At 40.0% G+C, this 27,368-nt stretch overlaps 2 protein-coding genes across 2 annotated transcripts in view; both read left to right on the forward strand.

Annotated features, from left to right (window-relative positions):
• Positions 1 to 680: 680 nt before the first annotated feature.
• On the forward strand, positions 681 to 10,514 carry LOC147169343 (uncharacterized). The gene is made up of 10 exons (XM_086083235.1): positions 681 to 842; positions 2,063 to 2,269; positions 2,560 to 2,655; positions 3,264 to 3,311; positions 3,409 to 3,488; positions 3,671 to 3,767; positions 4,198 to 4,290; positions 8,030 to 8,209; positions 8,356 to 8,453; positions 10,133 to 10,514. The coding sequence occupies exons 1-9, from the start codon at positions 809 to 811 to the stop codon at positions 8,406 to 8,408; spliced, it is 888 nt and encodes a 295-aa protein (XP_085939361.1). The 5' UTR covers positions 681 to 808; the 3' UTR covers positions 8,409 to 8,453; positions 10,133 to 10,514.
• A 2,753-nt stretch (positions 10,515 to 13,267) lies between these two features.
• Positions 13,268 to 27,368, forward strand: part of frem3 (Fras1 related extracellular matrix 3) — a 35,424-nt gene continuing 21,323 nt past the window's right edge. Inside the window, exons 1-2 of the mRNA XM_086082683.1 lie at positions 13,268 to 18,263; positions 19,002 to 19,091. Coding sequence (XP_085938809.1) covers positions 13,268 to 18,263; positions 19,002 to 19,091 — 5,086 coding nt within the window. The remainder of the gene's footprint in view (positions 18,264 to 19,001; positions 19,092 to 27,368) is intronic.

Consider the following 27,368-nt stretch of genomic DNA (forward strand, 5'->3'; position numbering starts at 1 on the left):
TAACTATTTAAAAGATTCATCTAAATTAATAATTGAGAAGATATAGATTTAATAAAATATATGTATGATACTGTATATAATTGATTTTTTTTAAATTTTGAAATGTGTGAAATAAAATTCCTAAAATAACTTAAAAATGTGCGTCGCTAAAAAGGTTAAATAGCAACAACTAAAAAAATCTAATTAACAAAAAAAACTATTGTATCATATTATTTTCAATAGAACAACAATAAAAACATGCTAATAAAAGATAAGTATAAGTCCTTTTTTTTCTTAGCCCTTCTGGGTCAAACTACACTGGGTTGTCCTTACCTAAAACTACAGCGACACCTAGTGAGTGAAAAGCAGTACTAACAGATGGAAGAGTAGGCCTTTTTAAAACAATTTTAAAAAAAACACACACACATTTAAATAAAATAAAAAAGCATTCATAAAAAGTTAAGGGCTGAAATGATGTCTAAAAATGATACTTTAAGTATCTCAATGTAATGATAAAAATGATGCAACGGCGAGTCCGGTTTCAAGTTGTCAAACAACGTCAGACTGTTTGAAATGTACAAGTCAGACTGAAAGAAAGAAAAAGTTCCTCATGCGTAATTAGAAAGTGAGGACATTGATTTCCTGGCATCGTGTAATAGTTGAGCGCTTCCTGTGGTTTGCAGCACTTGAAGCAAGCGAGGGTGCATCCTGCCGCGGTCTGCGGCCTTCATCCTCTTTTTGACTTCCGGCTACTCCTCACTTGCAGCACAAGGGCCTAACGATACACTTCATCCATATTTGTTATACTTTAATTGCTTTCACGCGCATCATGATCGCGTTTGCGGCGTCCCTGGTTACGCTGGGTAAGTTTTTGTGTGTGTTATAAACTGACTTCATCATGCTAGGTTGGGATTTTGAGAATTGGTTCGTGATATTGGGTAGTGATGTAATATACTACTTTTCTTATTTTTATATAGAGTGTGTTAATTCACAATTGCCACGTTTTTGTTTATTTAATTTGTTTGAAAAGCACAAAGTGATCTTCAACATAACTTTATTTATAGAACACTTAAAAACAACCATCACTGCATTATAGCTATGGAGTAAAATCCCAATAAACATCAGTCAGTTAGACTAATAAGAGAAGCCAAAACTTATATTAATTGGTGTTTTTTAATGTATATGAAATGTATCTTATTGACATTTGATATGTGTCATTTTTGTGTTGAAAAAAATATATAAATTTTTCTTTGGTATTTTTTTTTTTTTTACATTTAATTCACTCTAGGGCAGGTGATCAAACCCAAGTTACTATTGTAAATTGTTTTGTTTTTATTATTATAATTTTAAGATATTTTATTTGATTAAAAAAAACATGTTGCGGTTTTTCCGTTTATTCTCTTAATTGGTTTAAAAGTCACTTTTTTTTATCATGTGCAATTTATATTCTTTGTTATATTGAAAAAACACATACCTAAATAGGCATTTTAAAATAAAATTTTCAACAATTAGATGACACAGTTTACATCAGTTAACATATATTGATTAAATTGCATTTTTTCTCATTTATAATTCATTATATCTAATTTATTATTATTAAAATATTTTATTGTGTTATTTTTCCGGTTCTAATTATCGCTAAATATTTTTTTCTCATTTATGTTGTACATTTATTTGAAAGTGAGAAATTGTTTTACATTTTGTTTGCACCCATTAATAAAACGAAAAAAATAAAAATTTTTGTTTATTATTTATTTTGAACGTATTTATTTTTAATTAATATTTTCCTCATTGTTTTTCTTATCGTGACGAATATCTGGAATATCTGTACATCAAACTAGAAAGCCCACACTCCACACAAAATATTAATCAAAATGCATATTTATCATTATTAATTTTAATCTATATTTTAATTAATTATATTATTAAAATATAGTTTTCATTTATTTTCTTCATTTACTATTATTATTATTACTATAATTATTACAGTAGTATTGGTAGTAGTAGTAATATTAGTATTTATTCATTTAACGCTTCTCCAACACCCTCATCCCAAACCTGTAACGTTTTTGTCTTCCCGCAGGCGTGACTTTGGTCTCGTTCACGGCATCGCAAACCCCTCCCAGCTTGACGACGGAATCGAAAGGACTAAACTTCACCACGGATGGCGCAATGGCAGAAAACGGCATCAAATCTGATACTACCGAAAACAGCAACGACACCATCATGAGTAGCACCATGAGCTACAAGAACGCCAGTGTTCCCGTCATGCCTTGGACAGATCAGAACGGTAAACAAAACTTCAAAAATATTCGCTGTGTCTTCGGGATGGGTTCGACATCACTTTGATAACACACACACACAAAAAAACATGATTATAAATATTTCCGCTTGTTGTCTATCAATAACGCCAATAACGATTTTGATACTATATTGCAAGTGATATCAATACGATATAGCAAGCATGGCGGCCGTTTGAATTTTTGTTCCCAAAATGTGTTCTGAACTGCAAATTGCACAAACCTTCTTTTTTGGACTGTACAATATCGATGTAGCTAAAATGGGATCTTCTTGACCCAGGTAACAAAACTGAAGGCGCATCCTATGAGACCACACCTGCACCCGGGACCATTTCCGACAGCTACTCCACCAAGATGACGGGAAAGCAGGACAAAAGTAAGTCACATAGGAGCCACTCACAACTAAAGTGGGCTAAATCACAAAATGGAGTTTCGCGGCAAAGTGATTTCAAATTTGATGGCTGCCACTAAAAGTTTAGTGTAACAGTGGACGACTTTAAATCTGGTCATTGTGACTTTAATCTCGCCATGGCGGCTTTAAATCTCATTCTGATGATTTTAAATCTCGTCATGTGACGAAATCTCATCAGGTTGGCTAAATCTCGTCATGGGGATTTAAAATCTTGTCACGGCGGCTTTAAATCTCGTCGTGTTGACATTAAATCTCATCATGGCGGCTTTAAATCTCATTATGATGATTTTAAATCTCGCCGGTTGACTTTAAATCTTGTCATCAGGATTTTAAATCTCATTATGACGACTTTCAATCTTGTCATCGTGACTTAAATCTCGCCATGGCGGCTTTAAATCTCATGATGATTTTAAATCTCATCATGTGACAAAATCTCATCGGGTTGACTTTAAATCTCGCAATGAGGATTTTAAATCTTGTCATGCGACTAAATCTCGTCACGGCGGCTTTAAATCTCGTCATGGTGACTTTAATTTGGAAAATCCTCATTTTCAGCCACATATCTTTTTCAGGTACCACCACAGCAAAGCCTTACACTAGCAAAGGCTATGACACGACTGGTGAGTTGCTTTTTTGTTTGTTTTTTAATGAAATAATCGTTTAATTATGAGTGTTGTTACAAATGTACTATTTATAAACCTTATTCATTCTTCCAAGGCATCATCATTCTTATTTTGATCATCGTGGTAGCCATCGGATTCGGGATTGCTTGCTACATCTCCAAAAGGCGAGGAAAGGTTCGTACAAGAGGCGACCGGTTAGAAAAAGTCGACACAACCACGTTGAAATGGCAGGTTTTTGTGTAAAAAAAAAAGAAGAAGTGAATTTTACAAGACTAAAGTTCCTTTTTTTTTTTTTTTTAAGAATAAAAAGCCGATATCATTTTAAAATGAATTTGACTTATTTGATTGCGTTTCAGCGCTACGCTGTCGACTTCTCCTCGAGAGCAGATGAAGCCAACGTCCCTCTGAGCCCCGTGGAGCCCATGTTAGCCAATGACACCGCGCCACAAAATGGTGGGTCGACACACTGACGACATACAGTGGATATAAAAAGTCTACACACCCCTGCTCAAATACCAGATTGAGAGATGATCATTCCCAACCTTGTGCCAACTCCATTTAAAACAAACAAAAAATACATATTTTCCAGAACGGAAGTAAAAGTAAGCAATTGAGATGATGTGGTTGCACAAGTGTGCACACCCTCCTGTGACTGGGGATGTGGCTGTGCTGAGAATTAACCATTCACATTCAAATACATTGTGTGTAATTAACCCCAAATAAAGTTCAGATGCTCTATTATCTACCTTACTGTTGTTTTTCCAATGGAGTCATACGGGTTATAAGTCATATTACGGGTGGAAAACATTTGAAATGATTTAGCCTGATCTAATTTTTTATACCACAAAAACTGGCATTCAAACATTAAACATTGTTTTTCCAGGTTTGCAGACGTTTGAAAGTGGAGACAAGAGGTCAAAAGAAGCGGAAAAAGAAGAAGAAGCACCAGAAAACGAGGAGGAGGATGAGCCGAAAGGTAAGAGTGTGACTTTTGTGATGAATTAACTTCCTCTTTCTCAAGATTAGCACCCTAAAAAAGGGAAGTGCACGTTACTGTACAGAAGTTTACTCTTAGTCATTGTCGCATATCAAAAAGAAAAGCCTGCTCACGGATTTGCTGTCATTTCGTACTCATTTGGAGCTTCATTACAAGAATAATGTACAATATTTTTCATTTTAACAATTTCAGAGTAAGTCCAAATGACTTCATTCCCACAATTAAAAAACAAACAAACTTTATTCCAATATTTTTTTATTTTTTTATAAATCAATAAGGAAATCATTAATTACGTTTTTATTCTCCTGATATTTTGACTTTATTCTCCTTAATATGACTTTATTATGATAACTATAAGAATAAAGTAATTTTTTTTCCGCATGCAGTATTCAGCTTTTGTCATGTAATATTTTGACATTGTTATCATTTATGAATGCTGCAGTAATTATTATATGAATGAAGTTGAAATATATTTCTACTTATTCTTATGATGTTATCTCATAACTTTCTTCTCAAATGTTCATCTTAGCTATGACAAATAGTAAAAGAATGTCAAAATATTATTTGAAAATTCTCATAAAATTCTGAATTTATTTGTATAATATTCACATTTTATTCTAATGCTTTAACTTTATTCACCTAATATTTCTAATTTGTTTTCCCCCTATTAGCATGACATTATTCCGACAATAATTACAAGACTAACGGCAAGTTTTATTTTTATTTTCATAACACTAAGATTTTTTTTTCACATAATTTGACTTTATTTTCATAATGCTCATTTTATTCTCATATTCGGACTCTATTCTCTGAATATGTTGGCTTTTTCCATCATAAACATGACTATTTCGATAGCAATTATAAGACTAAAGTCAATGTTTTTTTGTTTTTTTTATCATAGAGCTTCCATTTTTTGCATACAGGTATAGTAATTTCACATTATTTTTTATAACCTCCACTTTCATAATATTTCGACCCATAAACACAACTTCATTCTGATGGACTTACACGACTAATTTTAAAATTTTTGAATGTAATAAATTTACTTTATTTTCATAATTTTTTACTTTATTCTCATAATATTCCAACTTGATTTTTTTTTTCTCCATTCACACGACTTCATTACAATAATAAAAAGACTAATGTCATTTATTGTCATTTTTATAAAACTATGATTTTTTCCCCCAAATATTTTTCATGATACCCCTGTAATTATTTTTTTTTTTTACTTTATTTTTGTTATTGTTTGATTTGAGGCATCACCGTGGCTGTGCTATGCAGTAATCCCGTTTACCACATGAGGGACCCTGTTGACAAAAGGGGCAACTGTGTTGCTGGTTACTATTTCATCTTGGAGTGACCTTCCTTTCTTCCTTTCTTCCTTTCTTCCTTTCTTCCTTTCTTCCTTTCTTCCTTTCTTCCTTTCTTCCTTTCTTCCTTTCTTCCTTTCTTCCTTTCTTCCTTCCTTCCCTTCCTTCCCTTCCTTCCCTTCCTTCCCTTCCTTCCTTCCTTCCTTCCCTTCCTTCCCTTCCTTCCCTTCCTTCCCTTCCTTCCCTTCCTTCCTTTGCCGAGTTCACATCCACGTCATGTCATGTTTGAGCTTGCCTCACGGCCTTAAGGCAGCACTTTGTCTGAGCGGACGTTGTTGATGGCCACTTTGGAACGAGAAGGGACAATCTTTCCTCTCACGGGAAAACAAGCCATTAAAGCATCGAGGGGGCCAAGTGAATGTTTTAGGTGAACCGAATCATTGATTGGGGTGCCGGGAACTGGACACTCATAATGCAATTAATAATAATTATTCAATAAAAGACGTCTTCATCATAATTTCAAATTGACAAAATGTGAATGAAACACTGTTAAAAAAACAAAACAACATTTGGACAAAACACATTTTTTCACAACATTAACTTTGTGTCCAAAAATATTGACTACGTCCTTGCAATTTTACGGTTGCTCTCAGAATTCGTACTTGACCCGTGCACCTTCCTCCACAGAGTTTTACAGAAAATCTGAATTTTTAACCGATCCTTTATGAGTTTAACCAGGTCAAGATCCATTCTTTGTAATGGCGAGTCACCTTGTAATCATGCTGGCGCTAATCTCTGCTTTCCCTGCACCTAAGCCGCCCCAGTCTCATAATTACGTGTCCACCTAACTTTCCCACAGCATCCAACAGCTGCAGCATGTCTGAGCTGTTCACTAATTAGTCATCTCGTTAGCCGCATACAGACTTATAATGTAACAGAGTACAAATACTTTGCTACTGTACTCATGTAGAATTTTTACATATCTGAACTTGGCTATGTTATTTGGATTTCTGGCTACTTGCAATGCTCTTCATTACTTCATTACTCTACTTTATTTCCTCAAATAAAATGTACACTGTTACTATACACAGCACTCTTCCAATTCTAATATTAGAGTAGTTTATAAAAAGTCTACACACCCCTGTTTCAATCCCAGGTCTTGTGATGTAAAAAAAAAGAAGAAAAAAGACCAGGATAAATTATTTCAAAACCGTTCCCACCAATAATGGGAACTAGAGGCGCAACGATTAAAAAATGCATTAACAAATTGATTATCATCATCATTGATTATTGATTGTTTAGAAATCTTGTTCAACTTAAAATGGTCCAAATCCTCAGAATTTCAGCCTGTCAACAAAAAATATTTTCAGATTCCTGTAGTCCTCCATTAAAAATTTTGTTTGTTTGTTTTTTTCTCAATAAAAAAAAAAAAGGCATTTGCAACATCTTCTTCTACTTCGGAAAACAACAATCAAAATGTTTGCTGATTTTCTGACGGACAAATCCTGCAACTGGATCTTAATTGCCATTAGCCTTAATTCACATTTGTGCATTTTTTTGCACTGCCAATGTGAGATAATGGCCTGTTTTTAATAAATGGAGGGAAATTAACACTTGTTTTTACCTAATACATCAATTAATTGACAAAATTATCGCCAGATTAAGGAATTATTAAAATTCGTTGCAGCCCTAATGTGAACTATGACCTCAATTTATTATTATAATTTTTTTTATCTTTTCAAGAGGGGAAGTACTTTTTTTTTATGGTTGCGCAAGTCTTCACACTATCTTATTATTCCATCTATGTTGAGAACTAACCTTTCAAATGTATACGCTTTTTAGACTGAAGCACGGCAAGTACTACTCAGGTTAATATTCTACAACTTGCACTTCATACAAGACTGGCAGACAGAAATCATCTCAGCATCAAAATGTGGAACTTTGATTTCCTCACCTGTGTCACGGTGTGGTCACGCGGCGGCGTGGTGTCTGTCGGCGTGTGAAGTGGAGGACCCAAAATGAGTGCGAAACTGGCGTGCTTTATTTTACAGAAAACACTAACCAGGGTACTGGTTAATGCTAACTAAACAACAAACTGAAAAGATACAAACTCAAAATGACAGACAGAACTCCGGGGGTGACCGTGACAAGCGGCAATGATCCCACGCCGACTGAGCACCACCCGGGAATTAAATACACTCACACTAATTGGGTAACGAGCCACACCTGGGGCCAGGCATAAGTGGCTGAGGGCCCGGATTGGTCAACCCGGAAGGGCTGGAACCCACTCAGGACCAATCGGGAACCCTCAACCAAAACCAGATCTTCCCAGAAAATGACAACCTGGACCATCGTCCATGCACAGGAAGCAATAATAGCGCAATTTGTGTTTATTGCTCCCTTCCAAGCTGAAGCTGCAACTGAAGCTGAGTCTCCAGCTCCACCTGCTGACGACTCGCGGAACAAAGCCAAAGATGGCGAAGCGGCGAAACCCGACGAACCAGACCAACAATCTTCCGACGGTACCGCCGAGGAGAGTCCGAAGAACGAGAACAACAGCAACAATTCCGACGTGACGCAGAAAAAAGGTCGCATGTTTGATACAAACGCAGCTGTTAGTTAGTTACTTAGTTAGTTAGTTAGTAGCCAATTGAATTGCTAGCAGAACATACAGTATTGTCGGCACTCAATTTGTCACACTGGTTAACCTGATATTTGTTTGTCATTAAAGCAGATTTCAAAATGTCAACCACCTTTTGGGACATTTCCCTCGACAGCCAGGTGTGAGAAATAACCCCCCCCAGCTTGGTCGTGATGATCTTCTTTAACACGGTAAGCCACACAATGGCACACCTTAGACTTCTTCTTTTTTTTTGCATAGCTAGCATGTAGCTAACGCGACTTGCTAACACGCATTTAGATCTGACTGCCAAGATTTGCTTCCAGATGTACTGAGCACACCTTAGCCGCAATTACGGCAATAGCTAACTGAGCTAACGTGTCTTCTTGACACAACATGGACGCATAGCCACCCGTGTGGCTAATTTATCGAACGCAACTGGCAAAGGCGTAGCGTTCCCTCGAGCAAATGTCACAAACTTTGGACGCCACTGTTGAAAAATACAATGACTGGGCACAGAAACTGCTTTTTCAGCACACACACAAAAAATCACAGGTGCGGTGTGAATAGCTACCTTCCCTTTTAACGACCCCCCCCCCCCCCAATGATGTTTATTAAATGTTTTTTTTTCTTCCTACAATTGAACCGTTTGCGGTCGGAAAGGGGAGACAACGACCAGCTGTTCCCGTGTGAGGGGAGGACACTTCCCGGCCGTTTTTCCCAGCTGTGCTGCCTCGTTATTACCTGCACTTGCATTGCTAGTCTGCCACTGTTTTATACGCTACAATAACATTTGCTTGCCGTAAAGTCGGCAGTAAAAACAAAGGTCCTCGACCTGTCTGCGAACGACCAAACACGAACCGCTCTCTCCAAGAAAAATCCCTATGTCCTTTTTTTGTCCATGGAAGTCCAGCCATAGTTTTCTCTCTCGACTTGGACAAGCCGCCAAACATGAAAGCCCGGCGGTGCTGACAGGAAAATAACACGCTGCGCTTCCCCGTTTCCCTAATTATGCCGCTGTAGTTTATGACTTGTCAGCAAACAAGCATTACTCGACAGCGCCCTGATGATGAACGGCCTTTCAACTTTGACTCTTTTTTTAAAATTTTTATCAGGCTCACCAAAACCAGGTGGGAATATACGACGGTGTATTAAGGCCACGTATAAATATATATATTTTTTTAAATTTAAATTTAAATTAGGCTAGGGGCAAAAAAATAGCAAATTTGTCACTTTATAAAGTCGCACATTTTTGTGACTTCATTTGCGAGAAATACTCGTAGCGTATCTATAGTCTAATGTGAGGATTCGTTTGTGGTTAATCAACACTGTTTATAAAATGAAAAAGGCAAGATGGAGACTGATTCATTCTTAGTTCAAACTTTACTCGTCATACACGACAGCGAGAGCAACAACACTTCCTGATCCCCTATCAGCTGACTAAACACTAACCAATCAGAAGCTAGCATACTTTAGGTAAATGCAAGTGAATGACGGAGAGCAGCAGATTCGACACATCAACTTAAAATACCAAAATGTATTAATGTGTACTAAAAAACATTAATTTAATCGATTGAAATATTTCGTGCGATTGATTGGCTTTTGTATGAGTCGCTAGCAATAAAAATATTGCGCAACAACATTTGGACGAATCCTGAATCAACGCTCTTGCGGAATGTTCCAATTTGCCGGCTCTTCTCGCTAAGACGCGTAAATCACATCAATGGTGGCGTGGTAGGATTATGTCAGCTAGCCTCTTGCTCAAACAGCTGTTTCTGTGTGGAGGTCAAAGTTCACAGAGGAGGCCACATAAACTTGGCTCAAGCAGATAGCGGTGGATGCGTCGCTTTCGTCGTTCACGCACTCACCGTCTCTTTCTTTCTTTTTCCAGGTAACTTAAGAGACTAACGACTGCAGAAATGAAGCAATTTATTTGTGGTAATAATTCATCCAAGGTAGCTAAAAGGTTGCTAATTTGAAAAAAGTTTTACAAATAACTTTTGTTAAATCAATGTCATGCTATATGTTGTTCCATTAATGTATCATAAATCAGACAGCATAGTTATACTTGCACATGTGACATTCTAGAATGTAAAAAAGAAAGATCAAAAATTGCTGTGTTTTTTTTGTATTTGTTTATTATTATTTTGGAGATAATTTTTGTCAGATAGAGCAATGAGAAAGAGGCTGTATATGTTGCATGCTTCTATATGCTTATTGTTATAATGCTGTAGTATTTTGTGAATTTCCAATAAAAAACATGTTGCTCCTTTTTTTTTTTTGCAATCCAAAAGACAAAATTGTTAGCTATGTTGTTCAGGTAATGCTACTCTACAAGTAGCTAGCTTGGAAAAGGTCAGCATTTCAATTTGAATGTTACAGTCAGTTGGGTCAAAAAGTAACCCAATTATGGATCAAAAATGGACCGATCCACTTTCTGGGTTGTTTTACACTAAAAGACCCATTTCTTGACTCAAAGTTGGGTCAAATAGACCCAAGTAGAGAATCGGCCCATTTTTGATCGATAGTTGGGTTATTTTTGACCCAACTGTTTTTGGTAACATTCATTTGAAGGTATTTAAAGGAGCCTCTTTTTTTTTTGCCATCATACTGGATGACGCAGTTCAGTGTTTTGTTTTGTTTTTAATGCCAAAATTTCAATTTGAATGTGATGTTATTAACTAGTGTTTGTTTTAAGGTGTTTCTAATTTGGCTAGTGTGTTAGCTATGTTGCTAACATTCGTTGAGACCTTAACGATGTATTAGCTAAGCTATTAGCAGCTAGCGTGGTTGTTTTAGGTGAGTAAAAAAGTGTGTCGTGTCATAACATTTGCACTATGATGTCTCCCTGGGTTAGCATGATAGCAACGCAGCTAACATTTGTTTAGCCAATATATTAGTTCAGCTATTATTGGCTATCAGTTTTTTTGTTGTCGGTAAAAAAAAAAAAAAAAAGGTCGACATTTCAATTTGAATGTGTTGTGTCATTAATTTAATCCGATCGTGAAAAATTCCTGTGGGTGCTCAGCGCACCTTCCTGCGGGATTATGTATCATCTTTCTCGTTGCGTTACGTGTCCTAGCATTTGGTTGCGAGCCAATGGTTAAAAGCAGTCTGTTTCTATGGACCAGGATCTATATCAATCCGCCTGTGGGATGCTTGAATCGGCCGTCGAGCAGGTGAAAATTCGGAGGTGCGCTCGTGACGGAAGTAGCCGACCGCAGTCATGGCCGGCCCGCAATGAAGCGGAACCCAAACCACTTCTTCCTCCCCATCCAATCGTCTCCGGTCTCAGTAGCCATAGCTATTAATACGCGTGTATTTACAGGGCGGCTGTTTAGCATACGACCGCTCACAGTCGAAGCTATCTACAGGACTTCATCAATAGAGGACTTGTTCATTTGCAAGAAACATAGTGCATAATAAAAAAATATATTCTTTTTTTTTAGGGTGTGTCAAGGGTGACACACGGCCCTGAGTTGACCCAACAATCACAATTGGTCGGAATGCTTTAAAATACACTACAAGTTAGCAGGATATTTTAGAATGGTGCCAAATAAACTTCCGCCACGATGGGAATGTGAGCAAAATCCAGGAGTGACTGAGTATAAATAAAACACTTGGTGTGTTTGTTTCTATAGTTACACCCGCACCCTAGCAAGCTTTTATTTCCGTCCGGTCAAGTGAGGAGGCAGAGAGTTTTATTTTAGAAAAGCGTGATACAGAATGCGCATGGCATTTCGGCTATTTGGCCCGTGCTTTAGATAAACTTTTCCATGGCATTGCCACCAATTGTGTGCTTATTACACAGTTATTATGCAATTTTTACACATTAATTACATTTTCTATACTTTTAGCTCAATTTTTGTTGTAAAATGATGAGTCCCATAATAAACACTACTAAAAGTCAAAGGACAGTGTGAAACTCTCACGCTAATCAAAACCTCAAAAGATTATCCGTACAAGGTGACCTGGTATTTTTATCTGAACATGACCTTGTGCACTAGATTGAGTTCACATGCACACATTCAATAGGGATGCAGACGCTAAGGCTATAAAATAAGGCTAATCTGGATGTTTTGCTTGGCAAAAATTTACTATGAGAATTTTATACGTTTTTGCAACATGAGGGTCAGTTCAGTTGTTTGGTTTCCTCGGGGTGCCGGCACACCTGTTCTGTCAGCTGATGCCCAATTATTACCCACTTTGTACAGCACAACCAGCAGACACTCTGGTGCCGGGACGTCCCAATGTCATGACCCCACTATGCCCCCCATGCCAAGGGTGAGGAAAACTCCATCGCTGGCGATGTTGTGAACCAATTGCATTCAGTTTGCATGTGCGTGTTTCATTTTATTTATATTATTTCATCATGTTTTTATTATGTTCGCATGATAAAAACATGAGGACTAGTTTACTTCTGTTGCGATGTTAACGAAAGTACATTTCATAGACATTGTATTATATCACACCTGTTTTTCACTGGTCATCTCTGTACAGTGATATTTTTTGGACCACACCCCAGCGCCTACCCCGAGGCTGTCCATATCGAGGTGCACAATAGCAACTTTTGTGTAGGCAACTTTTAGCTATTGTCAGCTGCAGACAAACAATTACACACATAGCAATCTATTCACGCTAAATTGCCTCCCGCACTGAAGTTCACACCTCCCCCCACCCCTCCCAAACCTTTTTGAGGATAGAAGGTTGCTTCTTGGTTGGAGGAACACTTTCACAACCTCCTCCAATGGTCTTTCTTAATTTAGCCGTGGGGGCAGGAGGCTCTCCTCCAACCCCCCCTCCCCTCCCTTGCCCTGTGCTGACAGGAGGGAGGGTCCAACGAGGGTCCCTGTCTACAGTTTCATTATTACCTGCGCAGCCCCAGCAGCACTCACCACACTTGTGTGGACGCAGCAACAGAAGAGAGAGGACCAGAAGGTTTTATGTTTTCTCTTTTTTTTTTGTTCTAATTGTGAGCGGATTTTTTTCCTACATTAAGTGAAATTTAGACATAAAAGCTGTGGACATGGCAGCTAGTCTGCAAAGTTCACGCTGGAGGTGCCTCCTATACATGCTCGGCGTGTGTCTGGCCTCGGCTGAGCCTTTTAACCAAGCACACCTCTACCAGTACAAAGCTGGACCCAACGAAGACAACATCATCATCGCCAACAACGGGATTAGGGTTCCACTGGGGAAATCCGTCTTTTTGGATCCCATAAATGACTTGGTGACAGCGGTTCAGCCCGGGGATCGCTGCCACATAACAGTTTTGGACAACGACCCGCTGGCTCAGAGACCGGGGACGCTAACCCCCAAGAGGTTCCCTTGTTCCTTTGCGCCCGATGAAGTGAAATACACCCATTTTGGGTCACGGAGCCCCAGCACGGACCGGGTAAAGCTGCAGCTGCGCTATGACTCTCATACGGACACGGTGGTGATCCCGTTCATGCTGGAGGTGGAGGTTGTATTCCAGCAGCTGGAAGTCCTCATCAGGAATATGCCCATCAACGTGGACAAGCTCAATGGCGAGAGTGGCCCCATAGACAAGAAGGCACTGGAGTTTTCTTACGAGGATGGTGTCACGCAATGCAAGATTGCCACGCTGGTCAGCGCCGGAGGTCTCCCCAGGTATGGCACTCTTATTAATAACCCCAACAACGGGCAAATGGTTGACTGTGATGAATTTGTGAAGCTGGGCATTCGTTACAAGCACACAGCTCGGACCAATTCGCCAAACAGAGACTATATTCCCATGGTGGTCGAGCTACAGGACAACGATGGTAACACGATAATGCAAGAGCATTTCCAAATGATGGTTCGGATCAGGGAGGGCGCAGAAAACACGGCGCCGAAACCCAGCTTTGTGTCAATGATGATGATGGAGGTGGATCAGTTTGTGATGACTGCCATCACTAGCGACATGCTGGCCGCTGAAGACGTGGAGTCGGACCAGGACGATTTAATTTTTAATGTCACGTCGCCTCTGGGCCCCGAACAGGGCTACATCATCAGCACGGATGACCAGAACATGCCCATCACCTCCTTCTACCAGCGGGACATAAAAGATCTCAAAATAGCCTACAAGCCACCTTCGGACGACTCCGAAGTGGAGAGGATCTTTCAGCTTGAGTTTGAAATTGTTGACACGGACGGTGCTGTGTCTGACACCTTTGCTTTTATGATTGTGGTGAAGCCCATGAACACCATGGCCCCCGTGGCCACCAAAAACACGGGGCAGCTCCTGTTTGAGGGGCAATCAAGAGCACTTTCCAGCTCACAGAATTTAGAGATCAGCGATGAAGATAACCTGGAAGATGTGAGGATAACAGTGATTGATGGCCTGAAGCACGGGGAGCTGAGCGTGCTTGGGGGTCGTAGGAAATTCTTCACGCCGGCCGACTTGGACGCCAGAATTGTAGTGTACCAGCATGATGGGAGTGACACTTACAGCGACAACATCATTTTCCGCATGACGGATGGCCAGCATGAAGTTGAATTTTTGTTTCCCATCACGATTGTCCCAACTGACGATGAGCCGCCCATCATTAATGCAAATACTGGGCTGGTGCTGTTCAAGAACGAAGTCATGCAGATTTCACCATTCATCCTGAGCGCAACAGATATCGATTCGGAAGATGCCACCATTAAGTTCATCCTGGAGGCGCCTTACTCCGTTGTGGGGGAGTTCTTACTGCGGCAAGTGGAGCCCCCCTTTGACCCCACCCTGTGGAAGTTCAGCGCGACAGATGAGATGTTTGAGCAGGTGGTGGCTGAATGGTTCCAGCAGGACATCATGGATGGGAAGCTATTCTACCGTCATGTTGGAAGTCACAGCACCACCACCGTCATTGACCAGCATGTGTTTCGGGTCCATGACGATAATGACCCGCCCAATCAATCCGGCGAGCAGTTGTTCACTGTCAAAATCCACCCCGTAGATGACCTTCCCCCAGAGCTCTCCCCCGGCACCACCCTTCACATGACAGTCAAGGAGTATGAACTGACGTACTTTACGAAGTTATTTTTAAGCTACAGCGATCTAGACTCCGACGACCGAGACCTAAAGTACACCATCACTAAGCCTCCGATCGACACGGATGAGAACAACCCGGTGCCTCTGGGTGACATTGTACTGACAGACAACCCGGATGTTTTAATCACGGAGTTCACGCAGGCCCAGGTCAATCACCACAAGGTGGCGTACAAGCCCCCCGACCAGGAGCTTGGCATCACTCCAAAGGTGGCTCAGTTTACGTTCATCGTGGAGGACACTTCCGGAAACACTGCTGATGGTCTGTTCACCATTTTCTTGCAGCCGGTCGACAACAAACCCCCGCTTATTACGAACCCAGGGTTCAGTATCATGGAAAGAGACTCGTACGTCATCACCAGCAGAGATCTGCATGCCACAGACACTGATACAGACGATGAAAATATCATTTTCACAGTTAGTCAGGTTCCCAAACATGGGCGACTGCAGTATTTAGGCATAGAAATGTCAAGCGGCGAAACGTTTGTGCTCCAAGATATTGCGAACGGCCGCATTGCTTACACCCACAGCGGCGAGGAATCCCTCAACGACGTCATCAAGCTGGATGTAAGTGACGGTTTCCACGAGGTGCCCATCAACATGAAGATCACTGTGGACCCAGTGGACGACGAGACCCCCACCATCATGCTTCCCTCCGGCGTGGTGGGCGCGTCCATCGATGTGCTGGAGAACGGCGCCACAGAAATCACCAGCGGCGTGATTAAGGGGCGTGACGAAGATACAGACGATCTCATGTTGATGTTCATTGTCGAGGAGCCCCCCAGGCTGGGTGAAATCCTGGTCGACGGTGCCCCGGCCGAGAGGTTCACGCAGGCCGACATCATCAACGGAGCGGTGGTGTATGTGCACACCTCCGGGGAAATTGGACCAGTGAAAGTACATGATTCCTTCAACCTCACGCTGTCTGACTTGTCTGAACAGTGGGTGGTCGGTGGTAACAAGGTCCAAGGAGTGACGGTGCATGTCACCATCCTGCCTGTTGACAGCATCCCGCCAATTGTTAGCGTCGGGGGGCAGTTTGTCGTGCTGGAAGGCGAGAAGAACGTAATCACACTGGACCAGATCCAAGCGGAGGACATCGACACAATTAGCGAAGACATCCTGTGTACCATCATCGTCCAGCCCTCATCTGGCTACGTGGAAAATATCTCCCCAGCTCCCGGCTCTGAGAAATCCCGAGCGGGGACAGCCATCACTGCCTTTAACATGAAAGATGTTGCCTTCGGGCATATCTACTATGTCCAAAGCATCCATAAAGGTGTCGAACCCGTGGAGGATCGCTTCACCTTCCGCTGCTCGGATGGCATCAACTTCTCTGAACGACACTTCTTCCCGGTCGTCATCATTCCAGCCAATGACGAGAAGCCGGAAATCTTCATTCGTGAGTTCATAGTGATGGAGGGCATGAGCTTGGTCATCGACACGCCCATCCTGAATGCGGCCGACGCCGACGTCCCCGATGACGACTTGCACTTTGAGATCGTCAAAAACCCCAAGCACGGCACCATAGTCCAACAGCTCAGCACTGGCACCATCCTGGTGGAAAGGTTCGACTTGGAACAGATCAAGGAGGCCTCAAATATCGTCTATGAGCACGACGACTCGGAGACCAAAGAAGACAGCTTTGTGATACGGCTCTCGGATGGGAAACACACAGTGGAGAAGAAAGTGCTCGTCATGGTCATTCCGGTTGATGATGAGACACCCAGGATGGCGATTAATGACGGACTTGAGGTTGAGATTGGTGAGACTAAAGTCATCAGTAACCGGATTCTGAAGGCTACCGATCTGGACTCCGAAGACAGCACGCTTGTTTACATTGTGCGCTACGGTCCGGCCCAAGGCTACCTGCAGCGCATCAGCAATTTTGGCGACGTCCTCGGTAACATCACTTTTGGCATGAACTTCACGCAGGACGAGGTTGACGAGCAGCTCATCCAGTACGTGCACACAGGCCAGGAAGGAATCAGAGACCTGCTCAAGTTTGATGTCACAGATGGCATCAACGCCCTCATTGATCGCTACTTCTACATCAACATCGGAAGCATTGACATGGTCTTCCCAGAAGTTATCAACAAAGGGGTGACGCTCAAGGAAGGCGGCAAAGTCACACTAACCACGGACCTCCTCAGCACCAGCGATATCAACAGCCCTGACGAGTTTCTCAGCTTTAGCATTACGCGGGCCCCGAGCAGAGGTCACTTGGAGTGCACCGACTACCCCGGTGTGCCCATTTCCACCTTCACCCAAATGCAGCTCGCCGGCAACAAGATCTACTACATCCACACATCCGACGACGAGATGAAGATGGACAGCTTTGAGTTTGAGGTGACGGACGGCTACAATCCGGTCTTTCGCACCTTCCGGGTGTCCATCACTGACGTGGACAACAAGAAGCCCGTCTTGACCATTAGCAAGCTAGCTGTGGAGGAAGGTGAAGCCAAGCTCATCACGCCGTTCGAGCTGACGGTGGAGGATCGTGACACGCCGGACCACCTGCTGCGCTTCGTCGTGACACAGGTGCCGGTGCATGGGCAGCTGCTTTTCAACAACTCCCGGCCCATCACAGCATTCACCAAGCAGGACCTGAACGAGAACCTGGTCAGCTACAAGCACGACGGTACCGAGACCAGCGAGGACAGCTTCTCCTTCACGGTCACCGACGGCACCCACACCGACTTCTACGTATTCCCCGACACCATTTACGAGACGCGCAGGCCGCAGATGATGACCATTCACATCAACACGGTGGACAACGGCGTGCCGCAGATTGTGGTCAACAAGGCGGCAGGTTCACTCAGGCTACTCCCCTCGGGCCACGTGGGCTTCCTGATCACCAGCAAGGCCCTGCGATCGGAGGACCGTGACAGTCAGCAGGACGTCCTGAAGTACATCGTGTCGGAGGCGCCAAAGCACGGCTTCATTATGAACTCCGCCACGGGCAACGACAGCATCAGGACCTTCACGCAAGGTATGAGCACAACCCAGCGTCCATCCGCTTGACAGACTTATTGTTAGTAGCTAATAGTAGTTGAGAATCATCGAAATTGTTTCAGTATATTATAACACACCTTGATGTTCTCTTACAAGGAGCTGGGTGGCAAAAATTCACAAATTGTGACATTTCCAGTCTCCCTGTATTCCTATCTCTCTCGCAACCCGCTGACGACACTGTGAGTCTGTGTCACTCTAATCTCACTTCTCTTTAAGAGCTTCCTGTTTCAAGCTTCACAGCGGCGAGATAATGTTGATCAATTATGAGGCGTCTCTTCGTCTCATGATGTGAAAACATGAACAACACGATGAAGGGGACTATCAATTTTAATTGAACCAGGAAAGATATTCATGGGTCAAAACACCTGCTGTGAAATGCGGTTTGGCTCCTTGATAGAGGAAGCACTCAAACATACAAAGGTTTAAGGCAGGGTTCAAATTAAGTTTACCTGTAAAGCCGACAGTGAATTTTAGGTTTAACCTGAAATTTTTGTTTAATAAAAGACTCCGCGAACCAACTCCAAATGATATGTAATTATTCAAATGAGCTGGGACAGGCATTTGCTATGAGGGTCACATGATGTCATCATAATATTAATTGCCTGCTTGGGGGTCTGTAACTTAAAACCGGTGAATATGGCCTACTTCTTCTACTTCTACAGCCTCTTCTTTGACATTTTGTATTTCTCTTGATACGTCCATGTACCGCCAACAGCTGACATCAACGACATGAAGATCAGCTACGTCTTGTTGGACGGAAGCAACGCCACCAGTGACATCTTCTACTTCACCATTGAGGACAACGGTAAGAAGCATTTCAATCATTATCTCTAAGTGGCTTTTTTCTTTTTACGTAAAAATGTCAGTCTCACCAAAGTGTTTGCATCACAAAGACTTAAGGCAGTTGGCCGTGACTGACACCTGATACAGCACCGTCCGTTGGAGGCGGGTTTAAAGGACGACGGGTTGGGGGTTGGGTCAAGGGGCCACTTGAGCCAAAAAGTTGACAACGATTCAGAAAAAGCACAGGGCAGTTGAAGGGCCTGATGGCTTAGAAAGGGTTCGAGCCTGGCTTTTTAAGCCACACGTCCGCCTTGGCATCCTGAGAGAGTTGGCACACCCCCTCTTTAGAACATGCCCCCTCCAAAAAATATTTGCATGTTAACTATAGGCCTATGATTTTTAATTGAAGTTGATGTTTATTTTGTGCACCATTTTGGGAGTTTTTCAAAATCTTTTTTTATTTTTTATTATTTTTTTAATTCAAAATTATGGGCATAAATGTTTATATTATCTTTAGACAGAACAATGAGAGAATAATCTCATAATTTCAATTTTACACATCCTGAAGTGTCATTTTATGCTTGTTTATTTAAGATGGTTGTTGTTTTTGTTGAAAATTTGTAGAGTGATTAAAAATAGATAACTAAAGAAATCATTACATAAATCAATAAATAATAATAGCATGAAAGGGTAGCGTTTGTTTTGTTTGCTTTTTTAGATTTGTTTTTGTTTTTGTTTGTTTGATTTAAAAAAACGTAAAGAATAAAAATGAGACCATCATAACATATTAAATCTTGCACACTCCCTGGAATTTTTGAAGTATTTTTAGCGATGTTTTATTTATTTATTTTGTAGTCAATCATCTTAACATTTTTATTTTGTGAAAGGAAAATTAATTTCAGGGAAGTAAATCATACCAGACCACCATGACTTTAGTTTTTGCGCACGCACTAGAGGGTAACATTTTGTCTTGTTTAGCTTTAAAGTTTAAAAAAAAAAAAACTGTGGAGGAAATGCTTATATATTTAATGTTTAAAACAAATGTGTAATTATTAGTCCAGGTCATAATTACATTTTTAAGATAACGTACCCTCTTGATGATACCATTAGTTATTGTTGTTGGATTTTTTTTAAACAATTTTTTTAATGTAACCTTTATTTAACCAGGAAATATCAAATTGAAATTAAAAACCTCTTTTTCAAGTCTTGGCCAAGAGGCAGCAAACAAAAGTTACCGTTACATACTCAACATGGAAGTTTACACACGATGAAAAGCAAGTCTATTAGTCTCAGATTGGATTTAAAAGTAGCATACAATCAAATGTGTTTTGTGTGAATCAAATAAAGTTGGACTCAGTTACTTTCCGAGTCACAGTATCCCTCTCTATATATTGTAATCCAAACCTTAAAAATGGCATTAATATCCATACATAAATTATATGGATTCTTTATATAGCACAGGCTGGGCATTAAAAAAGTGACAGGTGGTCCTCGCTATTTTAGCCACAGCTTGCGAGTACAAAACAATTCTCAGCAGTGCTGTCAGGAAATTAGAATTTGTCAGTATTTAGCATTAGGGGCCATTTATTGATTATTTTACTTTTTTTAACGAGGGGTCTGTAGCGCTAACACTAATTGCTATACGGTCTCCCATTAGTTCTGTGGCGAACCCTTAGTGACAAAACACTAATTACAAGAGAAAGTTAAAATTACCGTCGAAAAAGACGCACTATAATGGTTTTTTTTTTATCCTCTGTGAAGAAAAAAATAATGGCCATGCAATTGATGCAAGAAGATTTAAAAATAAAATAAAATAAATGACTCTTTAAGTCTATTTATGACTTACATTTGTTATTTTTCTTCAGCAAAATATATACAAAACAACAGTTTGGTTGTTTTTGGGGGGGGGGGGGGAAGCTGTGGAAGGCTGGAACAGATTAATTTAGGTGTCTCCCTGCAGCCAAGGAAGGAAAGAGGTGGGACGGAAGGTGGAGTGGGTGGGAGTAGGATGAACCAGGTGTAGCCTTGTACTTTTGAGGGACACAAAGCTTACACCAAAACAGCCGAAGACCTGGATAATTGGACACCTTGACACAAATAAACACACACATCCGGCAGATTGGAGATAAAAAGGTCGAGTGTGGAGCAGTTGAAGGTATTTCGGACGTGAACGGACATGCCGATGGTCAGCTTTTCTCACCAGCCGTCTCCAAAGATGGCAAACACGGATAAAGTCGCAAACAAAGAGTTCAAAGGGATTTCAGCCAAGATTTGAGAAAACCGACAATTCAGAGTTATGCTGTAAAATGTTATTGGGTGTATCATAAACTTTAAGAATTTGGATTGTAATTTAAAGCGTGATATTTTTAATATTGTGCACCTACAACATCCCTGGAGGTTTTTTTCCCCCCCATCTTTGTTATTTTTTTAGGTTAAAATGTAATATATATATATATATATATATACTGTATAAATATATAGTTTCACAATTTTTACGATTTTCCTTTTTAATCTTGCGCACACCATGTCCTCATTCTCTCTTCTTTTTTTTTTTTATAAAAATAGCTTTTAGTTGACATTTTTTAAAATGCACGTAAAATTATTTATTTTTTAAATTAATTCATCAGTGTCAGTATTGGAGAATATACATAGGAAGACATTTTTTTTTTCCAAATAACATGATTATCACCAGTATTAAATCTAAGAATTAACCTCACAACTGTTCATTTGCTGCATCATATAAAGTTTTTTTTTTTTTTCAAGATACTCAAAGTCACTTCCTTTGTGAAACTCAGCTGTCGCTTCTGATTAATTGTACTTGTACTGGTACACACCCCCTCTTCAATCATGTAGATATCTTTCGACTATTAAATGTGGCATTTTCATTAGGGTTGAGGTGTGTGGTGTGTGTGTGTGTGTGTGTGTGTGTGTGTACGTGTGTAATCCCCTTCCAGCAAAGTGTACAACGAACGTCGTAAATAGTTGCGACTACATACTGTAGCTCTGTCCATCCGACGTGGTGCGAGGAAGGCGCCACGGGCTAAAAGTCTTCCTGACTTTCTGACATGTTGAGACATTTGCATGCTCTTTCCACTTGCAACTTTTTAAAGCTGAGAAGCGTGTCACGTCTTCAACGCGCCTGAATTACATGCACAATCAGATCATCTGTGCTTGCTCACTATGGCAAAAATTACAGACACAGATTTATGACCCCTCCATAATCAAAGACACCATTTCTTTGATTTTAATTCAGTTCATTTTTGCTTTATTTAATTTAGATGTACATTTAACATATCGGACTTCTTTCTGTATATTTTTGTTAGATTATTTTTTTTAATTTAAAGATAGCCGTTCTGGAACATTCTTTAGCACGCCCCCGGCACATCTGGCAATTTGACAACAAAAAGTAGAGAAAATTTTAGACTCGCTAAAACCAGATCTAAGTGGTGATGCAGGTGGTGTAATCCAATTTTGGTGGATTCGGTTGAGGCGAAGGCAAAACAACCCAATTGTGTGGGTTGTTTTGTACAAAAAGGTGGGTTATTTTTTAGGTGTTAGGGTGTCTAGTCACTTTATGTTATGTTTGTATTGTTTTACTATTTTGCAGATCATCTTTATGACCAGTTTTAATTTGTAATTATTTTAAATCATTTATGACTTAATCTAACTTATTCTATTATGTGATGATGATTATTTATTTATTTTAGTCTAATATTAGGTTTGAATTTAAAAATTCAAAGTTGAACGTAAAATAAAAACAAATAATTATTAAATAAAAATGTAATTAGTAAAACTTTGAAACACAAAGTTGTTCAATGATACTTTTATTTAGACTTGGTTTAATTTAATAATTATTTATTAGGTTAATTAAATACTATGGGTCATTTATTTTATTTAGCTATTTTCAATATACCTGTATTCAATTCTTTTTTTCCCCTTTTTATTTTTGTTAAATAAATGTATTGGATGCAGCTCCTACTAATGTTATGGTCTCACTCAGGTCTGCTTCTGCAGAGGGTTCAGGGGGGTTCAGAGGGGTCCAGGGGGGTGTCATGTGATCACGGAAAACCAGTATAGGAATGCACTTCCTTCAAGACTCCAGACTCCAGGGCCGCAGACAGAGCAGGGCCTGGAAGTTGAGTGCGATCCACGGGGATCCCCTTTCAAAGACCCCCCAACACACACACTATTGATCACCCCCACCCAACCCCTGCCATTAGCTTGCCCTTATCCCCAAAAGCCAATCTCTCCTAAGACCACCTCAGGGCCGGCCTTCGTTCTTCTTCTTCTTCTTTTTGTACTTCATCATAATTTCTTCACCTTTTCTTCCCTCTCGTCACGCTCAACTTTCATCCTTCCTTTCTGTGGGCCTGATTTATTGGGGGTGCGGCGTCGTGATGAATGCCCTCCGGGTTATTCTTGTCCGCTCTCATGTGGCGCGTGGCCCGGCCAACTTGTCACTGAGACGGTCCGCTTGAATCGCATAAGTCGCATTTCGTTGATAATCAGCCTCTGTTATTTATATTTATAGGAAATGTATATTAGAGTCAGTACACTACAGTAAAAAAAAAAAATAATTCTCAAGCTGCCATGACTAACACTTCTCATGAAATATTCACTTGTTGCTAGGCACAATCATGAGTGTTTATAAGTCAATAAAAAAAAGTGAGCCTATGAAAGCCACCCCCACTAGGGGATAGAAAGTCAGCAGAAATAAGGAAGATAAGCAATTATTATTATTTTTTTACAAAAGCAGCACTACATGGACTGTGTCGCCATTTTACCCACGTTCATTTCTCACTTTCAAACTTCTGATCTACTCTAGTAGATCACGTAATATAGATTCTTGTTCCTGTCTCACGTGTTCAGTTGCTTGTTGCTAGGCAGACTTAGTAGGGCATGTTCATGAACGCCCCATTTATGGAGGACCAAAACTGCCAACATTCAAAATAATTAAATGATTAAATAAATATATAAATAAGTGACTAAAAGTTTCAAATTAAAAAAAAACTATATAAAAATATAAATGGAAATAAAAACAACAACAAACATATATATATATATACATAAATAAATACATTTGTATTTCATTTTTGAATTATAATTTTTTATATCAGTTTTTTATTTTCACTTTTAGTCATTTATTTATTTATTTTGTCAATTATTTATTTTGAATTTTGGCAGTTTTGGTCCATACTACCAGGATGAAATGTTATTCAAATGAGGGGGCGGCCCTAAGCGTGTCTTGGGTTGGACTCCGCCGTTGCAAACTACATTTCATTGGTCGAGTGGGCGGGTCGGCGAAAATGGATGTCTCGCCGGCTTGCATGGAGAGCTCCAGCAATAGACGACTATCTTGTCCACTGTCACCACAACTTGCCTTGAATTGCTCGACAACAAGTCGAGGTGACAGTGGACATAAAATTAAAAATAAATAAATAAATGACTAAAAGTGAAAACAAAAATAATTTAAAAAATATAATTTAAAAAATTGAATACAAATGTATTTATTTACGTGTGTTATATATATATATATATAACATATATATATATATATATATATATATATATATATATATATATATATATTTATATTAATTTTTTATATCTGTTTTTTTTGTCATTTTTTAAATTTATTTATTTTGAATTTTGGCTCAGTCGCATGTTATTAGGCAGACACTTTTAAGATACAATCAGGAACCTATGAAAAAAATTGTGTATGATAGCCACGCCCACTAGGAGCTTTACAGTTACAGTGGGCGTTAGGTACAGGAACAGAAAGATGCACACCTACTTTGACCCTACACGCGCGGTAATATAGATTCCTGTTCCGGTTTTGTTGCTAGGCAGAGTTTATAGGGCTCAGTCATGAGCCAATGAAAAACACTAACCACTCAGGTAGGCTCAAACCCTCTATACAAAAAGTCAGCAGGAACAGGAACAGAAATACACGAATTACAAAAACTCCTAAAATAGCAGCATAAGTCATATGGGCTCAATCATGACTTCCTCATAGACTAACGGGAAAAAAGATGGCGTCAGGAAACTCACTAAGGGCTGATGATATCAGCAGGAATCAGAACGGAAAGACGTCCATATAGAAATGACTCCAAAAGCTGCGCTATCAGGACTATGAGACAAATGCAGCTACATTAATTTTGCACATGCAAGCTAGTGAATTAGCAAATAGGCAACCTCCATTTCTGTTACTGTTCCTGCTCACGCTTTTGGTCGCCTGTTGCTAGGAAGACTTTATCAGCAGTAACGGGAAAAGGATGACACATCCAGTAGAAAGCAGTCCAAAAACAACACTGTACGGGCTACCAGAATCAGTTCACGTCAGTATTAATATAATGTACAGAAATGTTAAAACTGTTTTCTTGGAGGTTGCTGAGAACGGCCGAGCTTCACACTGACCTCAATATTCCCCCACGGGCTACACTGCGGCGGCAATAAATAGTGGTGGCGTTCGGGGAGAGGGGACATCTAAGAATGCAGCTGCAGGGAAAACTGTCACGTATACGGAAATGTGAGACACTTGAAATTAAAGAAGTAGAAATCTGACCGTAACATAAACAACCTCCAAATCATTTTGATGTGACTATGCTGGCTTTCAATGAGGATAGGTGGAGACAAATAATAATAATAATAATGATTAAAGAAAACATTGGCGGACCAGCCAGTACACCTCTCATGTTGCGTTAGCCCGAGCAGCTTGGCCTAACACTCAAATTATAATTTTATTTTCAACATATGTTAGATGGAACGATTGTAAAGGAACGGCATTGTTTGTGGACAGATCACCTTCTTTAGATTTTTTTTTTCTTCCCCGAATTAGTAAACCAGACCGGACAATGGACATCTCTCTTGCTGTTAGCATCAATGCTAACATTACCGGTTGGAATTTTCCTTATTTTGAGGCACATTGCTGTAATACCAACAAGTTAGCATTTTAGTAGCATTAGCAGCTACCAAGCTAACTAATTAGCACAAAACTCTGGTGGGAATTCTGTCACCGGGATGGTCAATACCACAAAAGAAGTCACGGGGAAAAGTGGGGACCTGCTACAACCACTGCCCCCCCCCCCCCCCCGCCCAAAAATGCGGCCCACCCACACTGCGTGGGGGGCTTTGGGTACAGCTGTCAGTCCACATTGTAGTTGTGCTGGAACCAGACCAGAGTTTTGGTGATTTTACTGAGTGACGGCCACCTGTTGCTAGGCAGAGTCGGTGGGGCTCAATCAAAAGTGCCCCTTAGGGCGAAGTTGAAATTGAGAAATGTGGCTTTTGGGGAAGTGGTTCCCCTACCAAACGCCCCCCGCCTCACCCCTACAGTGTTTTCGTTCCGCTCAGTCGCATAGCAGAATGGCTGCTGCCTCTTTCAATGCCCATGCGGGTACACGCTTGAGATGCTTGGTCTTTGTCAGACGTGTCCACTTAGCACTACGAAGACCACGTCCATCCGATTTTTAAAGAAAAACTCCTAGGTTTTATTATTGTAAAAATAACTGCTTTGTTTCTTGTAGATTTATGCTTTTTTTGGCAAATTATATATATATTTTTGTATTGTTACGTCACTTCCTGTCAAATTACCTCTTTTCTCTTGGAAAATGATATACACTGTAGATTGTTGTTCAATCAACACTTTTCAAATGTGATAGTAAAAAAAAATAAGCAAAACTCTATTAACAATTTTTTTGCACATTTTTATTATCTTACATCACACAACATTATGACAATCAAACATCTGATCAGCTGATTTTTTTATTTCTATTGTAAAGTTTAACAAATACTAAACTAAGTATTGTAAAACAATCAAATGCGTTAAGGAACCAAAAATAAGTTTATTTGTTTCGTTTTTTTTCTGTTGTAATTTTTTTTATTTATAATTAAAAATATATACTTTTTTGCAAATTTCAAATTTTTTCTTAGTAGATTGCATTTTTCTTACATATTTCTTCTTTTAAGATTACAATTTTTATCTTGAAAAAATGCCATCAAAATCTGCCTTTTTTCTTCAATATTTTTTACTTAATTCTTGTCATTGATAAAGTCTACTCACATTACAAACAAAATAGTTTTTTCCCCCCCATTAATGACACACGGTATTGACTGGTAAAAATGGTGGTATTGTCTAAGAGGAAAAAAAGTTTTGTTTTTAGCATTTGGCCTACATTATACCAGTAAATATGAACGACTTTGCGGTATGTTCGATCGACATAGCCCAGTCAAAACTTTTTACTCCACACTGGCATTATCAAACATTTTCAAAAAGTCTGTTAAAACGAAGATTCTATGT

This window comes from Leptonotus elevatus, chromosome 8 (assembly GCF_054856555.1).
Source record: "Leptonotus elevatus isolate MCC_2025b chromosome 8, RoL_Lele_1.0, whole genome shotgun sequence".
Taxonomy (NCBI): domain Eukaryota; kingdom Metazoa; phylum Chordata; class Actinopteri; order Syngnathiformes; family Syngnathidae; genus Leptonotus; species Leptonotus elevatus.

Coding starts and splice junctions, on each gene's coding strand:
- LOC147169343 (XM_086083235.1), top strand. CDS start 809: ATGATCGCGTTTGCGGCGTCCCTGGTTACGCTGG. Junction 2,270..2,559: donor GCCTTGGACAGATCAGAACG/GTAAACAAAACT, acceptor TTCTTGACCCAG/GTAACAAAACTGAAGGCGCA. Junction 4,291..8,029: donor GGAGGAGGATGAGCCGAAAG/GTAAGAGTGTGA, acceptor CTCCCTTCCAAG/CTGAAGCTGCAACTGAAGCT.